General features: G+C 50.0%; 2 protein-coding genes across 7 annotated transcripts in view; one reads left to right on the top strand and one right to left on the bottom strand.

Moving 5' to 3' along the window:
* Positions 1-19,214, top strand: part of PRPF40B (pre-mRNA processing factor 40 homolog B) — an 80,390-nt gene that overhangs the window by 40,623 nt on the left and 20,553 nt on the right. The gene's annotated exons all lie outside the window — the stretch shown is intronic.
* Positions 1-19,214, bottom strand: part of FMNL3 (formin like 3) — a 51,660-nt gene that overhangs the window by 19,060 nt on the left and 13,386 nt on the right. For all 6 annotated transcript variants that reach the window (XM_025882874.2, XM_025882875.2, XM_025882876.2 and 3 more), the window contains exons 2-4: positions 3,169-3,252; positions 1,083-1,163; positions 728-804 (exon numbers count right to left, since the gene is read on the bottom strand). In XM_025882874.2, the coding sequence (XP_025738659.1) occupies positions 728-804; positions 1,083-1,163; positions 3,169-3,252 (242 nt within the window). The remainder of the gene's footprint in view (positions 1-727; positions 805-1,082; positions 1,164-3,168; positions 3,253-19,214) is intronic.

The raw sequence follows: 19,214 nt of genomic DNA, 5'->3' as shown, positions 1-19,214 counted from the left end.
CCCCGCCTGCAGTCCTCCATCAGGTTTCCCTCACTGTCCTTTGTGTACACTCTCTCTCTCACTTTCACTACATATGCTCTGACTGGTTATGGTTTTATAAAACCAAGACCACTGCCATCTGTCACTGTACCTTAGGCATTAGCCTGCGGCCTGTTCAGCAAGTGCTGGTTCCCTACTCAGAGACTAGCAAACAAGACTCACTCCTAGGAACTCCCATTCCTAGGGACCCTGTCAATGGGCCGGCAGTACCAGGGTCTGTAGATACAGAAGATGTTCAATTCCTGGCCCCTGCCACCTTAGATCGACTTTCTTGGTGCCCTAGGAAGCTGCTTCTGCTCATGAACTACGACTGTCTTAGAATCAAGAAAATAGACTTGTGGGCACCAAACAGTCCAGGAACGAGGTCTCAGCTATCTGAGGCAAGGTGCTCCTCTGCCCCCAGCATGCTCTGGGCCTCCCTTGGTCCAGCCCCAGGCCCCAGGCAGACTCGAGTCTCAGCTGTGATGGGAGAGACTTCTACTTAAAGCCACAGGCTGAAGACCCCAGGAGGGGCCCCAAGCTTGCCAACAGCTGGCAGAGCTGAAAGGGAGAAAAGCCAGAAAAAGAACAGTCTGAAGCTCCGGGGAACCAAAAGCCGTTCAAGGGGTGACTGTGCCTCACAGCAGTGAGATAAACAAGCCCCCCATCCTCAGAGGCCGCCGGATCCTGATGGCCGATTCTGACTCACCCAATGTGGTTGGTACGAAGTGAGATCTCCAGCTCCCTCAGTACTTTGGTTGACTCCTGCACTCTCCTCCTGAACTTCTGTAAACATGGAATTTCCTGTCACTATTGGCAGCCCCCGATCCAACTTTACAGTACAAACAAAAGGGGTAGAAAAGGAAAGGGAAGGGACACAAGAGGGCAGCTGCAACCCTTCCCTCTGTTAGGAGCCAGCAGCTCCAGGCCCATGGCCTCAGAACCCGGAAACCCAACTCCCATTGCTCAGAAGCGGACGTCCCACCCCAAGTCACAGGGGTTGCCCCCCAAACCCCACAGGACTATAACAGGCAACAAGGTGGGGCCTCCCTGCCTCACTTCACCTTCCGGGTTACGCTGGGGTCCAAGAAGCTCTGGAGTTTCTGGATGTAAGTGTGGGGAGGATTCTTCACCTGGAACCGTTCCTGTGAGGGAAACACGCGTGTGCGCACAGACACCCAGAGTTCTGAGGACAGCGTCGAGGAAGTCGAACCCTCCTAAAGTTGTCAGCTGGCCCTTAGCATCATCCAAACCAAAGGTTCTCTTCCTTGGCTGATTGTCAGACGCTTCTCATCTACTGCCATCTTCCCCTTCTCCGATTAGTGATCTCTGAGCCTAAAATATTTTTCTATGTTGAAAATTATTTTAAGAGCCTGTTGCTTTCTAAGACGTGGGGATTAAAGAGCTGGGAACAGCACCCAAAATAAAGATACAACTGAGAAGTGGTGTCCACTGCCTAGCTAACTGATGGCCCGGGATTAGGAGGGCCATGGAGAGAGGAGCTAGGCCTTGTAGAATGCAACCTCGTCAGCCCTGCACCCAGACTTGGGATTGGACTGGCTTCGCAACACTAACACATTCAGGGCTACAAACACACATTCTGTTCCTTGCCCAGACCCCAGGCCCCGACAATCCAGGCAACCTCAAATGCTAAACCTGCTTTTGGCAAAGCCATCCCTCGATCCCCTTCCACGAAGACCATGGGACCATGCCCTCCCCATTTTGGTCCAACCCCTGTATTAGACCCAAGCGAAAACTCAGGGAAAACTCTTAAGCATTCTGATCCTGTTAGGGCCTTCACAACTGAGATATCTGAAGAGTTGGAGGGCAGGGGTGCTGCAGAGGGTTCAGGGAGAATGATCTAATGTTAGGAAGTAGAGCCTAAACACAAAATGAAAGAAAAAAGAAAGGTGTGAGAAACAGTCAAAATTATATGACCTGGAAAAGACTGGGAGATCATCAATTAAAGAAACTCAGTACCAACAAGCTACTGTTCTCCAACCCCCAAGCAGGAGCTCACCATGTTCACCAGCTCTCCTTAATGCAGAACACGAGGAAACGGGCCTTCCCTAGAGAGGAAAGGACCCGGACTAGGAGCTCTGAAGCATAATTCTACCTTATGTCAAGCAGCCTGATTTGGGAGGCAGTGGAACATAATAGCTAGCACAGATGGAGTCGGCTGCTTCATCCTGGTTCCAGTGTCAGGCACGGTACTGAGTCTCGAGTTCTTCATCCATAAAATGTAACAGTGCCTTCCTCAGGGGGTTTTTGTGAGGATTAAATGAGATATTTCAATATATGTAAAGTCCTTGGTCCCCTATAAGTACTTAATAAATGTTAGCTGTTACGATTCTGTCCAGGGCTTGAAAAGAAATCATAAATCTGTGACCGCTCCATCACAAAGTGCTGGGTAAGCACACTGACTATGCGCGGTGCCAGGCGCTTCCATGCCTCCCAAGAGGTAAGGAAGTAAAAGCAGACTCTCCTAACTGAGCAGACAGGCCTGTCGGATTTCAGAAACTCATGACCTGTGAAATTCGAATGTGTGCAAGGGAAAGAGCCAGGCCATGGGTCCTGGTTCTCAGTTCTGAGCTAAGTAATAATCTCTCTCGTCTCTTCTAGCTTGAAACACTGTTCATGTAGGGAGAGCTTCCAATCCTCATGTTCTGAGATTTGGGAACAGAAGACTATAGGGGACTGGGTCTTCTCATTCGTAGAGGCCTGTCCATAATGAGAAAAACCTGAGGTGCCAGGGCTGGGGCAGAGTGAGAGAGAAAGGGTCCTTTGGTCTACTATGCCAGGCAGAGCCCTCACCCTGGGGAAAGGCAGAAACAGGCTCTGCTGGGAAAGCTACCCAACTCCCTCTGCAGACAGCCAGACAGCCAGACCAACACAAACTTCTTTCAGGCTACTGCCCATCAGGAAGAAATCAAGACAGCTCTTTGCAGGCATTAGAGGGGAACTTGGCCTGCCCGCCCCAACTCTGTTAAAGAGAGCCCTCTTGGGACAGGAAGTGAGCACGGACTGAGGCCAAGCCCAGGCCAGGGTTTCTCAAGGGACCCCAGGACTGTGGTCAGTGCCTTTGGCCCTGCTGCCTCGTCCAGCCCACGACACAACCCCTACTCCTGGGCCTCGCCCCAAACCCCATACCTGGTCACAGATCAGATCCCACTTCTTCTCATTGTCATACTGCCGCAGGAGCCGGGCCTTGTCGGGAGGCAGGTTCATGGAGCTCTGAGGAGAGAACCTGAGTCAACAGGGCTGAAAGCTCCCTGCACCCAGAGGAGAGAAAGGGAGAGCGTGCACACCTTTTCCCTCCAGGGCCCTCGGCTGCACCCAGACACTCTGTGTCTGCTAAGGAAGGCTCAGAGAGGTGTGACAGTCCTGCCTCCCCTTCATATTTAGTTCAGTTTGGTTGAACAATGTTTTCCAATTTAGTGAGGCAAGATTAACTTTATTTTTAATGAAAACAAACAGATTAAAATAGAAGAGGCTAGAAGATACCAGAAATTCCTACAAGTAGGAAATGGAATGTTTCACGAAGCTTTTGTTTCTTTTATTATTTATTTTAAGTATATACGTATACATATGCACACACACTAGTCATATGCCATAAAATGTGTTTCTTAACTTGGGACAGGGCAAAAACGTTACAAAGCCACTGTCTAAAACAGCAACTCTCCATCTGCTTCTCGCCCACGGCCTGAGGGATGCACGGCCTTCCTGCGTCACGCACGACTACGGGTGGATCCTGAGCCAGCCGCAGCCTGTGTGGATGCCATGCATTTACCCCTATGCCCCAGATCAGGATACAAGTACATGAGAAGGACGTTAGCATAAAGGTAACAGCTCATTTTTAAGGAAATGATTTACAAAATATCAGCATTTTAATTATTAGTAGCTAGTTACTTAAGACACACCTCCCAATTAATTAAGACAGGAAAGTGTCCTAACGCCTTCCTGAAAGACACTCTAACCTGGAATATGGAAGGGCAGACCAGGAGTCATCTTATTTCGCTCACTACTGTTTGCTGAGTGAATAAATAAAAGTGGGCAGGAGTGAGGGAAGCCCAAGGCACCCTCGGGCTAGTCCTACACAGGCCAGCAGCCCTGACTCCCCCTCCTTTAACCCCACCTAGTCAAGCTTCTCTTCTCTCCAGTGTGGCTGTCTTTGTTATAGGTCACAGCCCTTGCTTCTCAAGGCAGATCACTGCACCTGCCCCTCGCCCCATATTCCCGAATCAAGTATGATCTCCTACCTCAAGTGTCAGAGCTGTGACTTCCCACAAATCCAGCCCCTACCCCCAGCAGGCTATAGGCCACCTGGAAGGCCTTCCTCTCCTCTTTCTCTTCCTTACTTGCTGTTCCAAGTTCAGCTCTAATTCCCTGGGCACCCAAGCATGGCCAATGGGTTTACATCTATCTGCCCACTCCTTGATATTCTCATCCCTGGGGACACGAATTGTGCGCACCCAGGATCCCAAGGAGTCACACAGCCAGGCATTATTCCAGAAGTGGGAGCATCCTGGGAGTGGGCCTTCCACTTTCTAAGAAACTGAAAGAAAAACCTTAAACATCATTTATTTCTGTTAGACATGTCTATTATGCATTTACCTACACACATCCTATTAAACTAGCTATACACTCATCTAGCCCCTCAAGGACTGTGTCTATTCACATGGTCTCCAACCCCTGATGAGGTGTGATAGGCACCTAGTGGAGAGGAAGCGGACGGTAAACCTGAGGTTAAGGCATCCTGGTTTGGAGTAATGGGCCCAGCTCTGGGCTGGAAACCTGGTCACTATGGCTCAAAAAAGGAGTATGGTTGGGATTTTTGCTCAGTGTCTAGGAATACCAAAATGGGGCAAGGAAGAGAAGAAAAGAAGGGGAAGAGAATTACCCATCACACCCCTCTTCACAATTTCTGCTGCCCTGTGAATCTGCCTGCACTCTTGCAGCAAAGAGGGGCTAATCAAATCCTCCCCCCCACCCCCCCGCCGACTGCTGATGCAGTAGGGATGGCTGGTTGGGCAAATACAATCCCGAATGTTCTCTCTGAAACCACTTGGCTAAGGGCCATTCTCATCATGTCTGTGTGGAGAGGAGGACAGAGGCAGGAGGCCACAACAAAACAGGGACCCAAAAGTTGAAGGTGAGCCCGGACCAAGGTCTCCCTCCTAACCACAGCCAGGCTGCTGCTGGCTAAGCCCAAGTGAGACCAGAGAAGAAACAGACCTCAGGCCTGGTTCTGGCTCTGGGCACATCTTGAGCACTTCATTGTCTTCTGCCCATTTCTCCCAAGTCCAAGCCATGGAAATAGAAAATAGTTATCTCCCCTGGAAGAAAGCAACTGGTGGAGAAGGGGGGAGCCTGTTGCTACTGTGGCAGACATCACATCCTGTCTACACCAACTTCCTCAGCCACCCACTGTCAGCTGCTGCGGCCTCACGCTTCCCCACAAGGTGAACTGGGGAGAAGATGTCGGTGCCCCGGGGGCTTTGAAGATGGAACAAAGTCACCCCCTTTGGGAACCCTAGCATAAGAGCACAGAAGAGTGGAAGAGGCACATCAGGGTTCAAACTTTAGATGCCCAGGAGAGATTGCCCCCCATCCCCAGAGTATGGACACGGATGGCAGAAGCATGATTCAGCTCTGACCACAGACCCACAAGCTCCAGTCTCAAGCTTTGGGTGGCACTTTCTGGACAGTGATGCCAGCTTCTCTGTTTCTTTGGGGCCCAAGTGTGACTGGGAAGGAAGTGGGTAGGGGAATTCCCCCCAGCCTCCAGCACTCTCACACGATGTCGGTCCCCGACTGCAGAGCGGGAGCCACCCACCACGGGCTTCTCTCCGTGCCAGACAAGGGACTAGGGCTTCTGCAGCCAACCGATAACGTGCGTGAGCTCAGCAGGGCTCTGACGTCCTGAGGAAGGACAGATTCCTGAGTTCCGGGGACAGCCAGGGAACAAACCTGATATGTTCAGGTCTCTGTCAAAGGTGTGTTTCCTTGACATTTTTGTCCAGTGGCTCTGCAGCGATGGGGAGTTCTCGTAAGGCAGAAGCCAGGCTCAGTCCTTGCTACCTGCTCCCTGAAACCCTTGCTGAACAGAAAGGGGCCGTGGCTGTTTTGGAGCAGAGGCACTGAACGTGGAGTCAGAGAGCCCAAGATCAACTGTGGGATCTTCAGAGCTCATCCATAAAATGGAGATAATCTCACTACTTCACAGGGGTTTATGAGGATTAAATGATAGATGTTTTATATCCGGATGTGTCTGGAACACCGTGGGTGTTCCGCAGTCTCCTTCCCCTTCCTCCTGAAAATCCTGCGTAATGCTCTGATAGCCCAAGGACCCCTCTTGCTTCTGGGTTGTCTCGATCTCTGCCTCTGTCCCTCCTTCAGTGCTGCTTCTCAACCACTCAGGACACAGCCATCCTTTACCCCTACCCCCACCCCCCTTGTCCCCCACCAACCCTAAGACTAGGAGGCAATTAAATACCAACGTCCTTGAGGAGGGAGACCCTGGAGAGATGGGGGAGAAGAGGAAGATGAACTCACACTGAAAGCAACTCTGAGACTGATTCCTACATCAAGCAACCAGCCAGAAATCTAATAATAAAAACCTATAACGGGAAGCAGCAGAAAGGGGTGGATCTGATGCTTCCCCAGCAGGGCTGTTCTGGTTTACTGCCAGTTTGAGGTCAGGCACAGAGCCCTGCTCAGTGCCTAGCCCCGTCCTGGGTTCTGTGGGAGCAAGGCTTCCTTACTCCCCACCCAACCCCTGTCAGCCCCAGTGAAGCCAAGGAGGAAGGAGGTAGCTCTAGTCACAGAGGTTCCCTTCCCTTTCCTGCTCTGTACCCCTAGCCAGTTAGCCCCTCCTCATTTCCTTCCCATCGCAGGGGAAGGGAAACGCCGGTGGGGTTGGAGTTTCCTTCGAAGGTGTGGGTCCTGCGCTGGGACTCACCCCTGACGCTGTCAGTCTCCTTGGGTCGGGCTTGGGGAAAACCCAACCAACAGAAATAGGAACCACCAAAACTCCCAACTGTTTCTGTCGGTCCCAGTCAATCACGATGAATCTTAAGAACAGAAATGAACACAGGCATAGCTCCGCTGAGAGGCAGGGAGACGGATGTCTGAAACTTTCCCGTGAAGGGGATTCTAGAGGCTTTAAGGAAGTCAGGCATTAGAGGGGAACTTTATTCTGAGCAAATACAGAATGTGAGTTGGTTTTCTTAATGTTTCCCCCCTCAGAACCATCTCCCCACCAGGTCCATTATGGCTGACATTTCTCCGAAGTGTGGTAGGCCCAGTCCCCATGCTCAGCCCACGGGGGTGGGGAGCCTGGGAAGCTGAGTCTAGAACTTCCCCAGAGACGAAATGAGACACCGTCCTGGGGACCACATGCCGCTGAGCCCCTGGCCACAGCTGCCAACAAGTCCTCTTGGGCACCCACAGATCAGCCCATTGTGCAGATGGGCAGAGGCAGAATGTGGTGAGGAGGCACAAGGTTTGGGAGGCCAGGAGACTGCTGTAGGAGGAGCTGGAGCCCTGCGCTCCCTCACAAACCAACGACCTTGCCCAAGCCAACAGCAAAGCAAGCAACACCAGGCACAAAGGCCTGTCCCCAGCTGCCAAAAGGACAGAGCGCTAGGAGTGGCCCAAGCCTGCCCTCCACGGATCTCTACTGGTGGGCAGTAGGCACAGCTGTGGCCAGCTGGGCATCGCTCCCAAAGGGCAAGAGCCCAAGGAGGTGGGCGGTCCCCGCTCCTGCTGCCTCGGCCCCCTTGGCGGCCACAGCCAGCCCTGCTGCAGTAGCAGCTCCCAGACAATGAGAGTTATTTTCAGCCCGCGCTTTAACACAAGCCAGCTGGCCAGTGTCAGGGCTGGAGCCCCCACCCAGCCCGCCCAGACAGCAGCCGCTGGCCCAGCCCACTGCCTACACCGCTGTCGTCTCTGCGTCACTCTATCTCCTTTCAGCACTGCTCCTCCTAACTGCGCGCCCCCCCGCCCCCCCAACTGTAATCCTGTCAAAAGGAGACCAAAAAATCCGACAGTTTGACCAAAGATCGGTAACATGAAATCCATAAGGTCCAGATGCGGGATGCGGAGCAGCCCCTCCAAACACCCCCCCTCTTCCCACCCTTCCCCCCCCACCCCCCCCCCACCCCCGGTCCTGTGACTGGCGGGAGTAGCGCAGGGGAGGAAGCGGAACGGATAGGGGGCCAGGTCTCCCTGTAGCCCCCAAGGGCCGAGGCCCAGGCCAAGCCTGGCTTTGCTACCAACCAGGAGATGAAGCTCAGGACGGCTCTCCTGGCCTCCCTCCCTCCCATCCTTCTTTCCAGAACTTAGGTTTGGAGATGATCACTTGAGACAGCCTGGAATGAGCTGGAGCCAACTGTGAAAGTTCTGGGAGAAGAACCGTATCCTGTGGCAGAAAGGCAACCTAAACTGGGTTTAGGACACTAAATGATGGAGTGGGGATGAACACTTCACTCAGCCCCCTGCACATCAGAGTTCAAGGATAGGAAGGGGTGGGCTCCAGGCCTCCAGCCCTGGTGCTGCCACATCCCACAGCCTCAGCAGCATAGTTCCCCTCTGTTCCTCATCTCCCTCCGGCTCCAACCCCCTGCACAGGAGCTCCAGTGTGCGACCTAACTCTAGCCACACACAGCTTCCTCTAGGCCTGAGCTGCCCGGTTACACTTATGGGAAAGTTGCCGGGATACCGCATGACAGAAGCCATCAGAAGAGTGGGTGCTCTTTGACTTAAGTGCCCGTAGTGGTTAGGTCTAGCTTTCTGTTTTTCTTGACTTGGAGCTATCACTCTGGGGACAAGCTGCCAGGGGAAAGCCAGCTTGCACATAGGCAGAGTCCTGTCTGGAGAACGTGCTTCTGTGGTCACTGATGACTCTATAACCAGAAATGACTCGCTGAGCAGTTATGGGCCAAGTCTCAGAGCAGCCTGGAGAAAAAAGAGATGGGTTCACCAGATGTCTCAGGCTGAGCTCTGCAACTCACTCACACCAGGGAAGTCCGATGAAGGAGAGGCCCTAGAAGGCCAGCATCAAAGAGGTGGTTTTTTCCCAAATACAACCGTACCCCCGAGGCCTCTTCTTCACCCTGGAGGCCCCCTCCATTGGATCATGAGAAGGCAAAGGAAGTTGGTCATCTCCCCAGTGCCAGCAAAACCCCCAGCTCTCTCTCTGCCACACCGTCGGCCTCACACCTAGTATCAGATAACCTCTGCACATAACCTGGCCCCCAGACGCTAAGTGAAGACATCCCTCTGGCCTCCTCGATCAAGAAGCACACAAGCTCAGACAGAGGAGCTCATGTTGGCTCTTCCCAGCTGAGCCCCCAGGCCCTCACTAAACAGCCACTGCCCCAGCAACCTGATCTGTCTGCTGGCTCCTCAGCCCCTCCTCGTGGTTAGCCAGACCCACACACTCCCCAGTTACGCAAAATGGAAACTATTCTGCTGGGGGCAGCCGGATTTCCAAAGCTAAGGAGGCTTGGGGCAGAGCCTCACATTCTTCCTGTGGCCAACCAAGGTCCCCCCTTCTCCTCATGATATTCTCCCCTCCTGCCTGCGGAGCCCTGAGAGGCAGTGCTACCACTCAGAGGACACAGTGTTTCTGGGGTTACATCCCACAAAGGGCATTTTCCTCTCTCTCCCCAGACCACAGCCTGTTACTCACTGAGACCCAATACGTGTCCCTCCCAGGACCTCTCATCCATACTTTCCCCTCCCATTCCCACTTGTCACCATCAGATAGGTCGTTATTGTTTACTCCTGACCCTCTGGGATAAACTTCCAGCTAGCATCCCTATTTCCTACTTGCAGCCCTCTTTCCCTCCAACCTGCACAAGGATGAAATTTCTCAACTTCTCAACATCTAAGAAAAATCATGTCTCTTCTCAATTCAGAACTCTTCTGACTCCTTATCATTTACACAAAAAAACCCTGAACTTGGCCTGCTGTTCTCAGCATCTTAAAATAAGAAAGAGCTTTAGAGGTAAGATTCTCCCCCAGGCTGGCCCCTGCATCTCTGACCAGCCTTGTCCTCTTCTGGACTCTCTCCTGGAACAGCCACTCTTGCCATAGGAGCTGCTTGTAACTGATGTTTCCCCAATCTCCTGAATCCCCACCTATTACCAACTGACTCAAAATCCCTCAGCTCTGTGACCCCACCTCCTAACCTAAAATAATCAGCCCCTCTTCTGAGCTCCAAAGCCTAATCATACGTGAAGAATGAAATGGCAGAGACCTTGTTTATCCCTCACCCTCTTCTCATCTTCCCTATTAATGAACCTCCAATGTTCAGTTGAGCACTTGGCAGCCCAGAATTAATGTATTTCTCATCTTCCCTTGCATTTAGGTATGGCTATGTGACCATGTGGGACATAAACAGAAGTAGTGTGTACAATTTCTGAGAGGTGTCATTAAAAGGAGGGAGCATACCCTTCTTTTCCCCTTTCTGCTTCCACTTGGTTGAAATGCAGAGGTAATGGCTGGAACTTCAACAGCTATTCTGGACCATGAAGTGACCTTGGAAATGAAGTCCAGATGGATGAAGCAACAGGAAAGAAAATGCCCGGTCACTGATACCACTGACCTCAGCACAAATTAAGTGTGTTCCATATAGTGTCTTTCATGTGTGTGTTTCCTCTGTTCACAACTAGAACATGAATTCCTTCAGGGTAGGGGTCATGCATTATCCCTTTTGGAATCATGTACAGGTGCTTAATAAGCAACCGACTGATCTTGCCACCACCTCTCCTACCACCAAGTTCTTTTTTGGCCCCTGGTTATTTTTGGAGAGGATTACCCACTTTCTCACCATTGTCCTTTCTTATTTCTGGGCTCTCTCTCCTGTAATCTGCCTAATCTACTGTAGCCCAAATCACTTTCTTTATATGCTGCATTTCCTTCAGCGAACTTCCACTCCTCATTCTGAGTGTCAACTCTGCCCTTCAGTTCATGCCATAAATCGGAGCCACTCCCCCGCCCTTCTCTTTAATCAGCCTCATCTATACTCTGCTAGACCCTAAGCCCCTGAGCACAGGGATCACCACCAGATTACTTACCACTGTAGTGCTCTGCAAAGACTGGGCAAACAGAATTTCCCCATACATATACTCCTCTTCCTCCTATGTTTAAGTGTTCTGCTCCGTGACACCCTAGAGAGATCATTCCCAATTGTCAGCAATGCCTCTCCTTCAATTCAAAATACGTGAAATCCTGCCTTTTCCAGCAAATCTTTCATAAGAGTGCTAAGATTCCCACCCCAACCCCCAACAGCATCTCCACACATTTACTAATGCCTTCAAAAATGTATCCAGAGACCTGTGATTTACGGCTAATGTCTCCTCACCTTTTCTTGGACATCCAATAAATATCTTATCACAACCTCAGAGTGTGGTGAAAGCAGTGAACGATGAGCCACACTGCCCTGGCATGAATCCTAACTCTACCACTTACTAGCTACGTGGCCTTGAGAGAATTATTTAACCTCTATGAGCCTCAGTTTCCTCAGCTATAACATGGAGGTAGAAATAGTATCTCCTTCATATGGTTGCTATGATGATAAAATACGTTAATATATGTAAAGTAATTATTTACTCTATGTAAAGCATTAAAATCAGAATCTAGGTAGTAAAGGTTACATATAATGCTAGCAACGTTTTTTGTTTGGGTTTTTTTATTCAACACATAGCTGGAAAACAACCATATGCCAAGCACTAAGCTAGGAGCTGGGACTACTAAAATAAACGGCAGGACCCCTCCATTCAGGAAGTTCATTTCCAGAGGGCAAGGTAGATAAGCAAAGCAGGGGTGAGTGTAGCACGCGGCTGGGAGAGAGCTGTGCACGGCCCTGCGGGGGCCTGGGGAGGCAGCATCTAATTGGACAGAGGAATCAAGGAAGGTTTCCTAGAAGAGACCCTGTAGGGTTTCGTCTTAAACATCGAGCAGGAGGGAGTCAGGCAAAGGCAATGAAGGAGGGAAAGATGGAGATATTCTAGGCAAGGAGACAGCATCTCCGTGACATGGAAGCACAAAACGTCCTAAAAAGTCCAGAAGTCCCTGAGTGATTTGCGATGATGAAATGACAGTGTATAGGAGGAAATTACAGTAGGTAGGGAACAGCCAGAAGACAAAGGGGCTTAGGAGCTGAGGTAAGTAGGCGGCCATGAAAAGGATAATAATGATACCACTATTAAAATGAAAATAGTAATAATGACAAAAGCTACCATTTATTCACAGAACTGTGATAAGAGCTATCCATGAATTATCTTATTGAATTCTCACAACAAGCCTATGAAGTTGGGAAGTTGGGATTATCATTACTCCCATTTTAGAGGTGAGTTAGCAAAGGCTTGGGAAGGCTGTGAAACCTGCCCGGAGCAAATATGGGGTGGAGCTGGGATTTGAACCCAGGTCTGACTCCACAGCCTGAGCCTGTAACCCCACACAGTGAGGCAGTGAATTATGTCAGGCCTTCTCTGTGCCTTTTCAAATTGTATGCATCCTTTAGGATCAACACAATCAACCTTCCTCACGGAACCTCCCCCAAACCACCCAGAGTTCACACGCTCCTTCCTCCGAACTTGCACGAGGTTTACTGCCCTTCACCTCCTATCGGCAATCGTATTCAATCACACCTTCAACATGCTAGGTATCACACACTGTGCCAACGGGAAGACATGTTCTGCTTTGTGGTCACTCCTATGTATTTACAAAGAAAGGGGAAATTGCAGTTTATAAACATCTGCTCTGGGCCAGGCGCTGTGCTAGATCCTTTAATTACAAGATGTCATGGAAAAATCACTTCTCTCTCATATTGTTATTCACCTTTCACATTTTGGGCTCTTTCCCAAACCACACGGTAAGCTCCATGAGGCCATGGACTTTGCCTTGAACACACTTTTCCTAGACAAGAACGTCCTAGACAAGAATGTCTGTCCCAGAAGAAGCTCTGTAGATACCCCGGGCTAGCCATGTGGACAGCAGAGGCCAGCTGGGGGCAGCACGCCATCTCACCGAGTACACTGGTGGGGGACCCAGCTCCGGCTTTCCAGAAGTCTCATTATAAAACCAGGAGCTTATTAGCAAACCATAAAACGTAATGAATCCTTTCCTACTTCCAGACTATATGTGGGAGGGGCACGACTCCTGCTTTATGGAAGGATAAACTGAGGCCTAACATGGGCACACATCCGTCACAAGTCATATAAGCTGGGGAGGGGCACTCCAAGTCTTCTGTCTCTCCTTCTTTCTCAATTGCTCTCAAATGTGGGTCTGTCTTCTTGGGAGAGAAACGACAATGACCCCAGTGTACTCTTGACCTATGAGCTGTCTTCCCAACACTGTCCCCCTCATGCCTTTAAGTAAGGCCAGGGCCTGACAGGGGTGTCATAGGTGCCCACACCCCAATTCCATCTTTGAGTGTCCCAGATTTTTTACGTCTCATTTGATCATCCAGCTAGAAAAACAACAACAACAACATCTCTTTGGAGTTAGCCTTCTGAGAGTTCCCACCCCATGACCCAAAGAGACCTTGATTCTTCTCTGCTTCTTACAATGTCTGGCTCTTTAAGTACCATATCCACTCAGGGCCACAGATGTGGAGGAGAACGTTCCTGAGCATCTCTTACATGCCAGGTACTTTTCTCACATAATCTCCCCTACTGCCTTCAATAACCACTGCAGGGAACTGTTATGCCTGTTTAATTGGTGAGAGAATTAAGAATCTGAAACCAACTGGCTCGATATCACACAGCATATGGCAGGACCCAGATTCAAATCCAGATATGTGGTCTCCAACATAACTTTTGCCAGACGTGGCTCTTTCTACCACGTCCTGCCATCTCTTTACCAAAAAAAAAAAAAAAATCTCTCTAACTTGGGAAGGTCCACCCGGATTTGTCTGACTGGCTTTGGTTGATCATTAAACAGTGCTTCCCTGTCCAGCACAACTGGGGTAAAACCAGCTAAACAAGGTGTGCCAGGCACCTGAAGCTCAAGGCTTCGGTCTCAGAGTAAGAAGGAGACCCTGCAGAGCCAAGAGACAAGGGAAGTGCCTTCTTGAACACCACATGGTGACAATGCCCTCGTATATGAATGGCATCTTAAACATTCAGAGCGCTATGGGTAACAGCATGGACTTTGGAATCAGGGACAACCTAGATTTGAATCCTGGAACTTTTTATGAGACAGTGGGAAAGTTATTAAATTTCTTTGAACCTAAGTTTCTTCATCTACACAATGTGAATTATGGTATCTACCTCTTATAAGAATTAAGTGAAGGGATGAATACATGAAGAGGATTTTGCATGGCACCTGGCACGGGAGAAGGGCTCTATAAATGGTACGTGGGGTGAGCTACTCCAGGAGTCACAGCTGACTCGAGTTAACTCCTAAGCACAAATTCAAAATACAGTTTCATAGTCCTTTAAAATACATAAAGGGGAGAGTATATAGATAGAGCGGAACAGTTTTGGTTAAATATATTTATTTATATGCTTCTTAACTCTCTAGGTTAGAGCAATTGCACACACTCCTCCTTTGAAAGATCAGACTGAGACACCAACGGCCACCCAGGGGATTCACAGGAAAGCTGGGGCCAGGATTTGGGGAGACACAAATGAGTCACTGATGAAGGCACCCCGCTGAGTGATCTGGGACAACCCCTCTAACCTTTTGCAGATTTTGCTAAGCTGTCTTTAGTGTTCGACCTTATCTCAAATCCCTCATTTCCCCGCTGTCTCCTGACTTCCTCAGGTTAAATCCGCAGTCTGTAAGCCTGAGGTCTGATTTCTACCGCAAATCTCCATTTTTGGCCCCCTCAACTAACCACCCCTCTAGCGAGTCTGTCTTCTCTCTCTCAGTCACTTGAAGGGCTGGGCTGTCTGTGGGGACAGAGAGAAAGGCAGGCGAAGGCTTCGGACCCCAGTTTTGTTTGACCAGTAGACACTGATGACCTCAAGTGTTTCCTTCGATCCCAGACTTCTTTGGGTTTCAGCTTTAATCATCCAACTGTCCATTAGACGTTCCACCTGGACTTCCCCAGTCTCCATGACCTCACGTGCCTCAAACTGGCCTCCTCACTTTTCCTTCTATGTTATTTTCCCTCCTGTGTTCTCAACCAGTAGCACCTCCATCTAACTCATCCCAGCGAGCTGGAAACCTGGGTGGCATCCGGAATTCCTCCCCGACCCCTCATCTCCATCTTCCCAATGTCAAATCTGATCAGTTGCCAAGTTCCCTACATTTAATTTTTGTAACCCCTTGGCGACTCTGTCTCATGGTCTCCATCACACACGCCAGCCCTGGTTCAGGCTCCCACTGCCATCATCACACTACCCAGGCCTCCATGACCACTCTCGCCTCTCCCCCCACCGCTCAGCTGACTCCTCACACTCCAACAACCCCGAGTTGCTGCACGAGGATTCTTGATGTATCTGCTCTGCCTCACCTTGCTGCCTCTGCTCATGCTGTCCCCTCTACCTAGAACGCTTTCTCTCCCACACGTCTCTCCAACTCCCAATTACCCCTTTACCCAGAGTAGATTTCCTCCCACAGGCAGTATTCCCCGAGCCCCACCTCTCCTCTGTGCCCCCCCCAGATGCTCCTGCAATATCTATACCATTGCACTCCCAAGCTGTAGATTGCAATTATATGTTTAGTGTGTTTGTCTCCCTCTCTAGACTGCACTCCTGGGGGCAGACGCTGTCTTAGTCATCTTTACTTTTCTGGCACTTAACATAATTCTAAGTGCTCAGTAAATGCTTACGGAGTGAATGAAGGCTAGGCTGCAGTCAGCGAGTCTCTGAGGGCCGGCACTGGGTCCTTCTCTCCCTCTCCAGGCAGGGAAGATGACACCTTAACCATTCTCAGTTCACAGCCTCAGGCCCTCCAGAGTACTGACATGAATCTTCACCTGCCTTGCCAGAGAGTAAGGAGGGAGTAAGCTGTCTGCCCTCTTGCCTCCAAAACAATCAGAAATAACTGGTAGTGTTTTTATACTGTTATGACACCACCTTGATATTCCCCTGGGCCTCTGCAGCAACAGGTACAAGATGATTTCTTTACAATTCTTGGAAAGAATTAACCGAGAAGTCAAATGTTGCCATACACTGTCTAGCTGGCTACCCCTCACCTCCTGAGGTTATGCTCAAGACTTTTAACAAGGATATTCTGGAGAAATGACAAATAAATGCTCTGGGAGCTCACCAGGACCAGTTGCCCCATAAAAGCACAGATTCTTAATTCCTTAGTCACCCACGATGCCAGCAGTAATTAGCCAGCCCAAAGGGAGCAAGTAATAGCTGCCATTGGACCATCATTCTGGAACGCATGCCAGATGCATTGGAAAATAATCTGCAGACGTGAGCACTTTACAAGGGATTCACCAAGTGCCCTGACTGCCAAGGGCCTGAGGATAATGAGTCCTTCTGTGATGCTGATTCCGCTTAGCAGCGAGTAAAAACAAAATAACCACAACCACCAACAAGAAGCCTATCCAAAGTAAGGGGCTCAAACATATCCTGGACACATAAGGTTCAAATAGAGACACTCCTTCCCAGTTAGCTCTCATCCATCCATTCTAGGACACCATCTGGGCCTCACCCTGAGGCTGGCATCGAGGGGAGGAGAGTATGTGATCTCCAATCTGCAAACGAACCCACAGAAGAGTGGCCCCTACCACCCCAGAGTTCACTACTGTCCCAGGAGCTATGTTAGCTGTTCTGGCCTTGGTAAATGCCCCAGTCCAGAAGCCTCTTAGCATCCAATCCTCCTGGGGCGCCTGGGTGGCTCAGTCGGTTAAGAGTCTGCCTTCGGCTCAAGTTGTGATCCCAGGGTGTCGTGGGATTAAGTCCCGCATCAGTCTTCCCTGCTCAGTGGGGAGCCTGCTTCTCTCTCTCCCTCTGCCTGCCTCTCTGCCTACTTGTGCTCTCTATCTCTCTGTCAAATAAATAAAATCTTTAAAAATAATAATAAATAAAAAAAAATTAAAACTCTACTTCTATCCCAGTGGGCTACGTAAGAAACAAGACTGAATAATACCGACTTCACAGGAAGCCCTACAAACCTGTTGTTGGACCCTAACATCCCTTCCAAATACCTCCCTAAAGTCCCACACAGCTCACCCCCAGGCCTATGAGCCCCAACCCTGCCCAGAGCAGGTACTAAAGAGAGAAAATGGAACAGCGCCTAGGGAGGAGACACATTTCTCCTCCACTTAAATACAGCCCAGGACCTCTGCAAATTAAAAGCTCCCTCTTTACTGAATCCACTCAGCTTTAGTTATAGGTCGCACTTTTTATTTTTGTAACCAGCCAACCCGCCAAATTATAGGCTCAGGCCACTGGTAGGCACGCCAAACACTGGGGCCAGCACAGGCACTGCCCTTTCTGGCCTGAGGGTGGGTAGAGGAGTGAGGACTGAGCACCAGTCAAACCTGAAAGGACAGAGGGGGCATGATCACTCCGCTGAGCAAAGCTGAGTGAGGAGCCTGGTCTCACTCAGGCCACTATGCTGCCCAGAGGGGAGCCGGATTCCAGGATTCCCCATACAGCAGCCATAATGAACTCTTAATACTATAAAGCAGATCAAATCACTCCGCCTACAATAATATCCAAACTCCTTACCAAAGTTGACACGGTCCCCCCTGATCTGGGCCCCGCTCACCTCTCTCCAGCATCTTGTCAACCAATCTGACATTCCTTCAGGTCCTCAGTTGTGCAAAGCCCCTTCCCACTCCATGGCTATGCACAGACTGTTCTCTCTTCCTAGAAAACCCTTCCCTGAGGTCTTTGCATATGGCTACACGATGGATCAGGGCAGGTGGGTCTGCAGGACCAGAGTAGAGAGACCACTAAGGGATCTGTGACAATACACCAGGCAAGTGATGAGGACCAACTAGGCAGTGGTAGTACATACGGAGAGGAGGTGGGAGGAACAGTAGCCTAGTATGACTCCTAGGTGTCTGGCCTGGACACTCACCTGAAGAGGGTGCGATGTTATCCATCCACCCTCTATGCCAACGGCGTGCAAGAAAACACTAGCAGGTAGAAAGTGGCTCACAAACACTGGACCCTATTACTATGCCACAGATGAGCTATAGTTATTGAGCACCTACCATGAACAAGGCATTGCTAATAACACAAATTATTTAGTGCAAGACAACATTTCACCCTAAAGGAAGGCAAGATAGATTTGGCAAAGGAAAGAATTAGCCCCAAACCTGGTAACTAGAAATGAAGGCTTCTGAATTTTTGGACTTCTGCAGTTCAAGGGTAACAAGGATCATCCTCTATTCAGTTTTGCTTACATCAAATTATTCTGCAATTTTGTGACCTCTATGGACTGAGTCGCCATCTATTTCTCCTTTATTACAATCGTTCAATTTAAAGAGCCAACCCATGAATGGCCATGAACCACTTACCAACTAATCTCTATTCCCCGTTGAAAGCCAGGCAAGAAGGCCTCCACAGGCTTTTCTAACAATCAGGGACACTTCAGACAAAACTCTCTGTGAACTGCCCATCTGTCCTGATCCAAGCTCACCTCCCTGTCTGTACCTGGGCTCCTCTGTCCCAGCAGCAGGGCTCCTGGCTGCCCCTCACATGGCTGGCTCAATCTTCTCTTTAATCCCTTCCCCTATGCTCTGGCCTACAACAGCCTCCTGGTTCCTTAGCCACGCCTGTCCCCCACTGAAGACCTGACCCCTTAGGGCACTGCCTGGTCAGCAGCCCCCTGCCACAGTGATCCTTCCCTAACCCTCCAATTCTTCTGTGCTTGTAGCTGTGTGACACCCCGTCACTTCGGGGTCTCACTTGGTCTTCCCAAATGCATGGGACTGGGCGAGACGAAGAGCATCCCCAGGTTATGGATAAGATAACTGAGGTACACAAGGAGTTTTGTAGACAATCTGAGGACACACACTTGTTTTAATTCTCCGGCTGTTCAAAGTACAGTTCTAAGTATATAGCTTTGTCTCTCCAACTTAGTGAGCGTTGTCTTCTATTTCTTGGTATTCTCCAAAGTACTCAGGGAAGTGCCGTGTTTACAGCAGGCACCTAAGACCTATTTCCTTAATAAATCAAGAAAACAAGAAAAATGAAATGAAAGCAGAAAACCTCTCATAAACTTCCAAGGCTATTTCTGGCTTTCATTTAGAGGGAGCCTTTGTTATG

The sequence above is a fragment of the Callorhinus ursinus genome, unplaced genomic scaffold (genome assembly GCF_003265705.2).
Source record: "Callorhinus ursinus isolate GAN/ISIS: 27379988/994484 unplaced genomic scaffold, GSC_fseal_2.0 scaffold44, whole genome shotgun sequence".
In the NCBI taxonomy this organism is placed as follows: Eukaryota; Metazoa; Chordata; class Mammalia; order Carnivora; family Otariidae; genus Callorhinus; species Callorhinus ursinus.
Note: the sequence above shows the minus strand (reverse complement) of the source record. Positions and strands in the feature narration are given on the sequence as shown.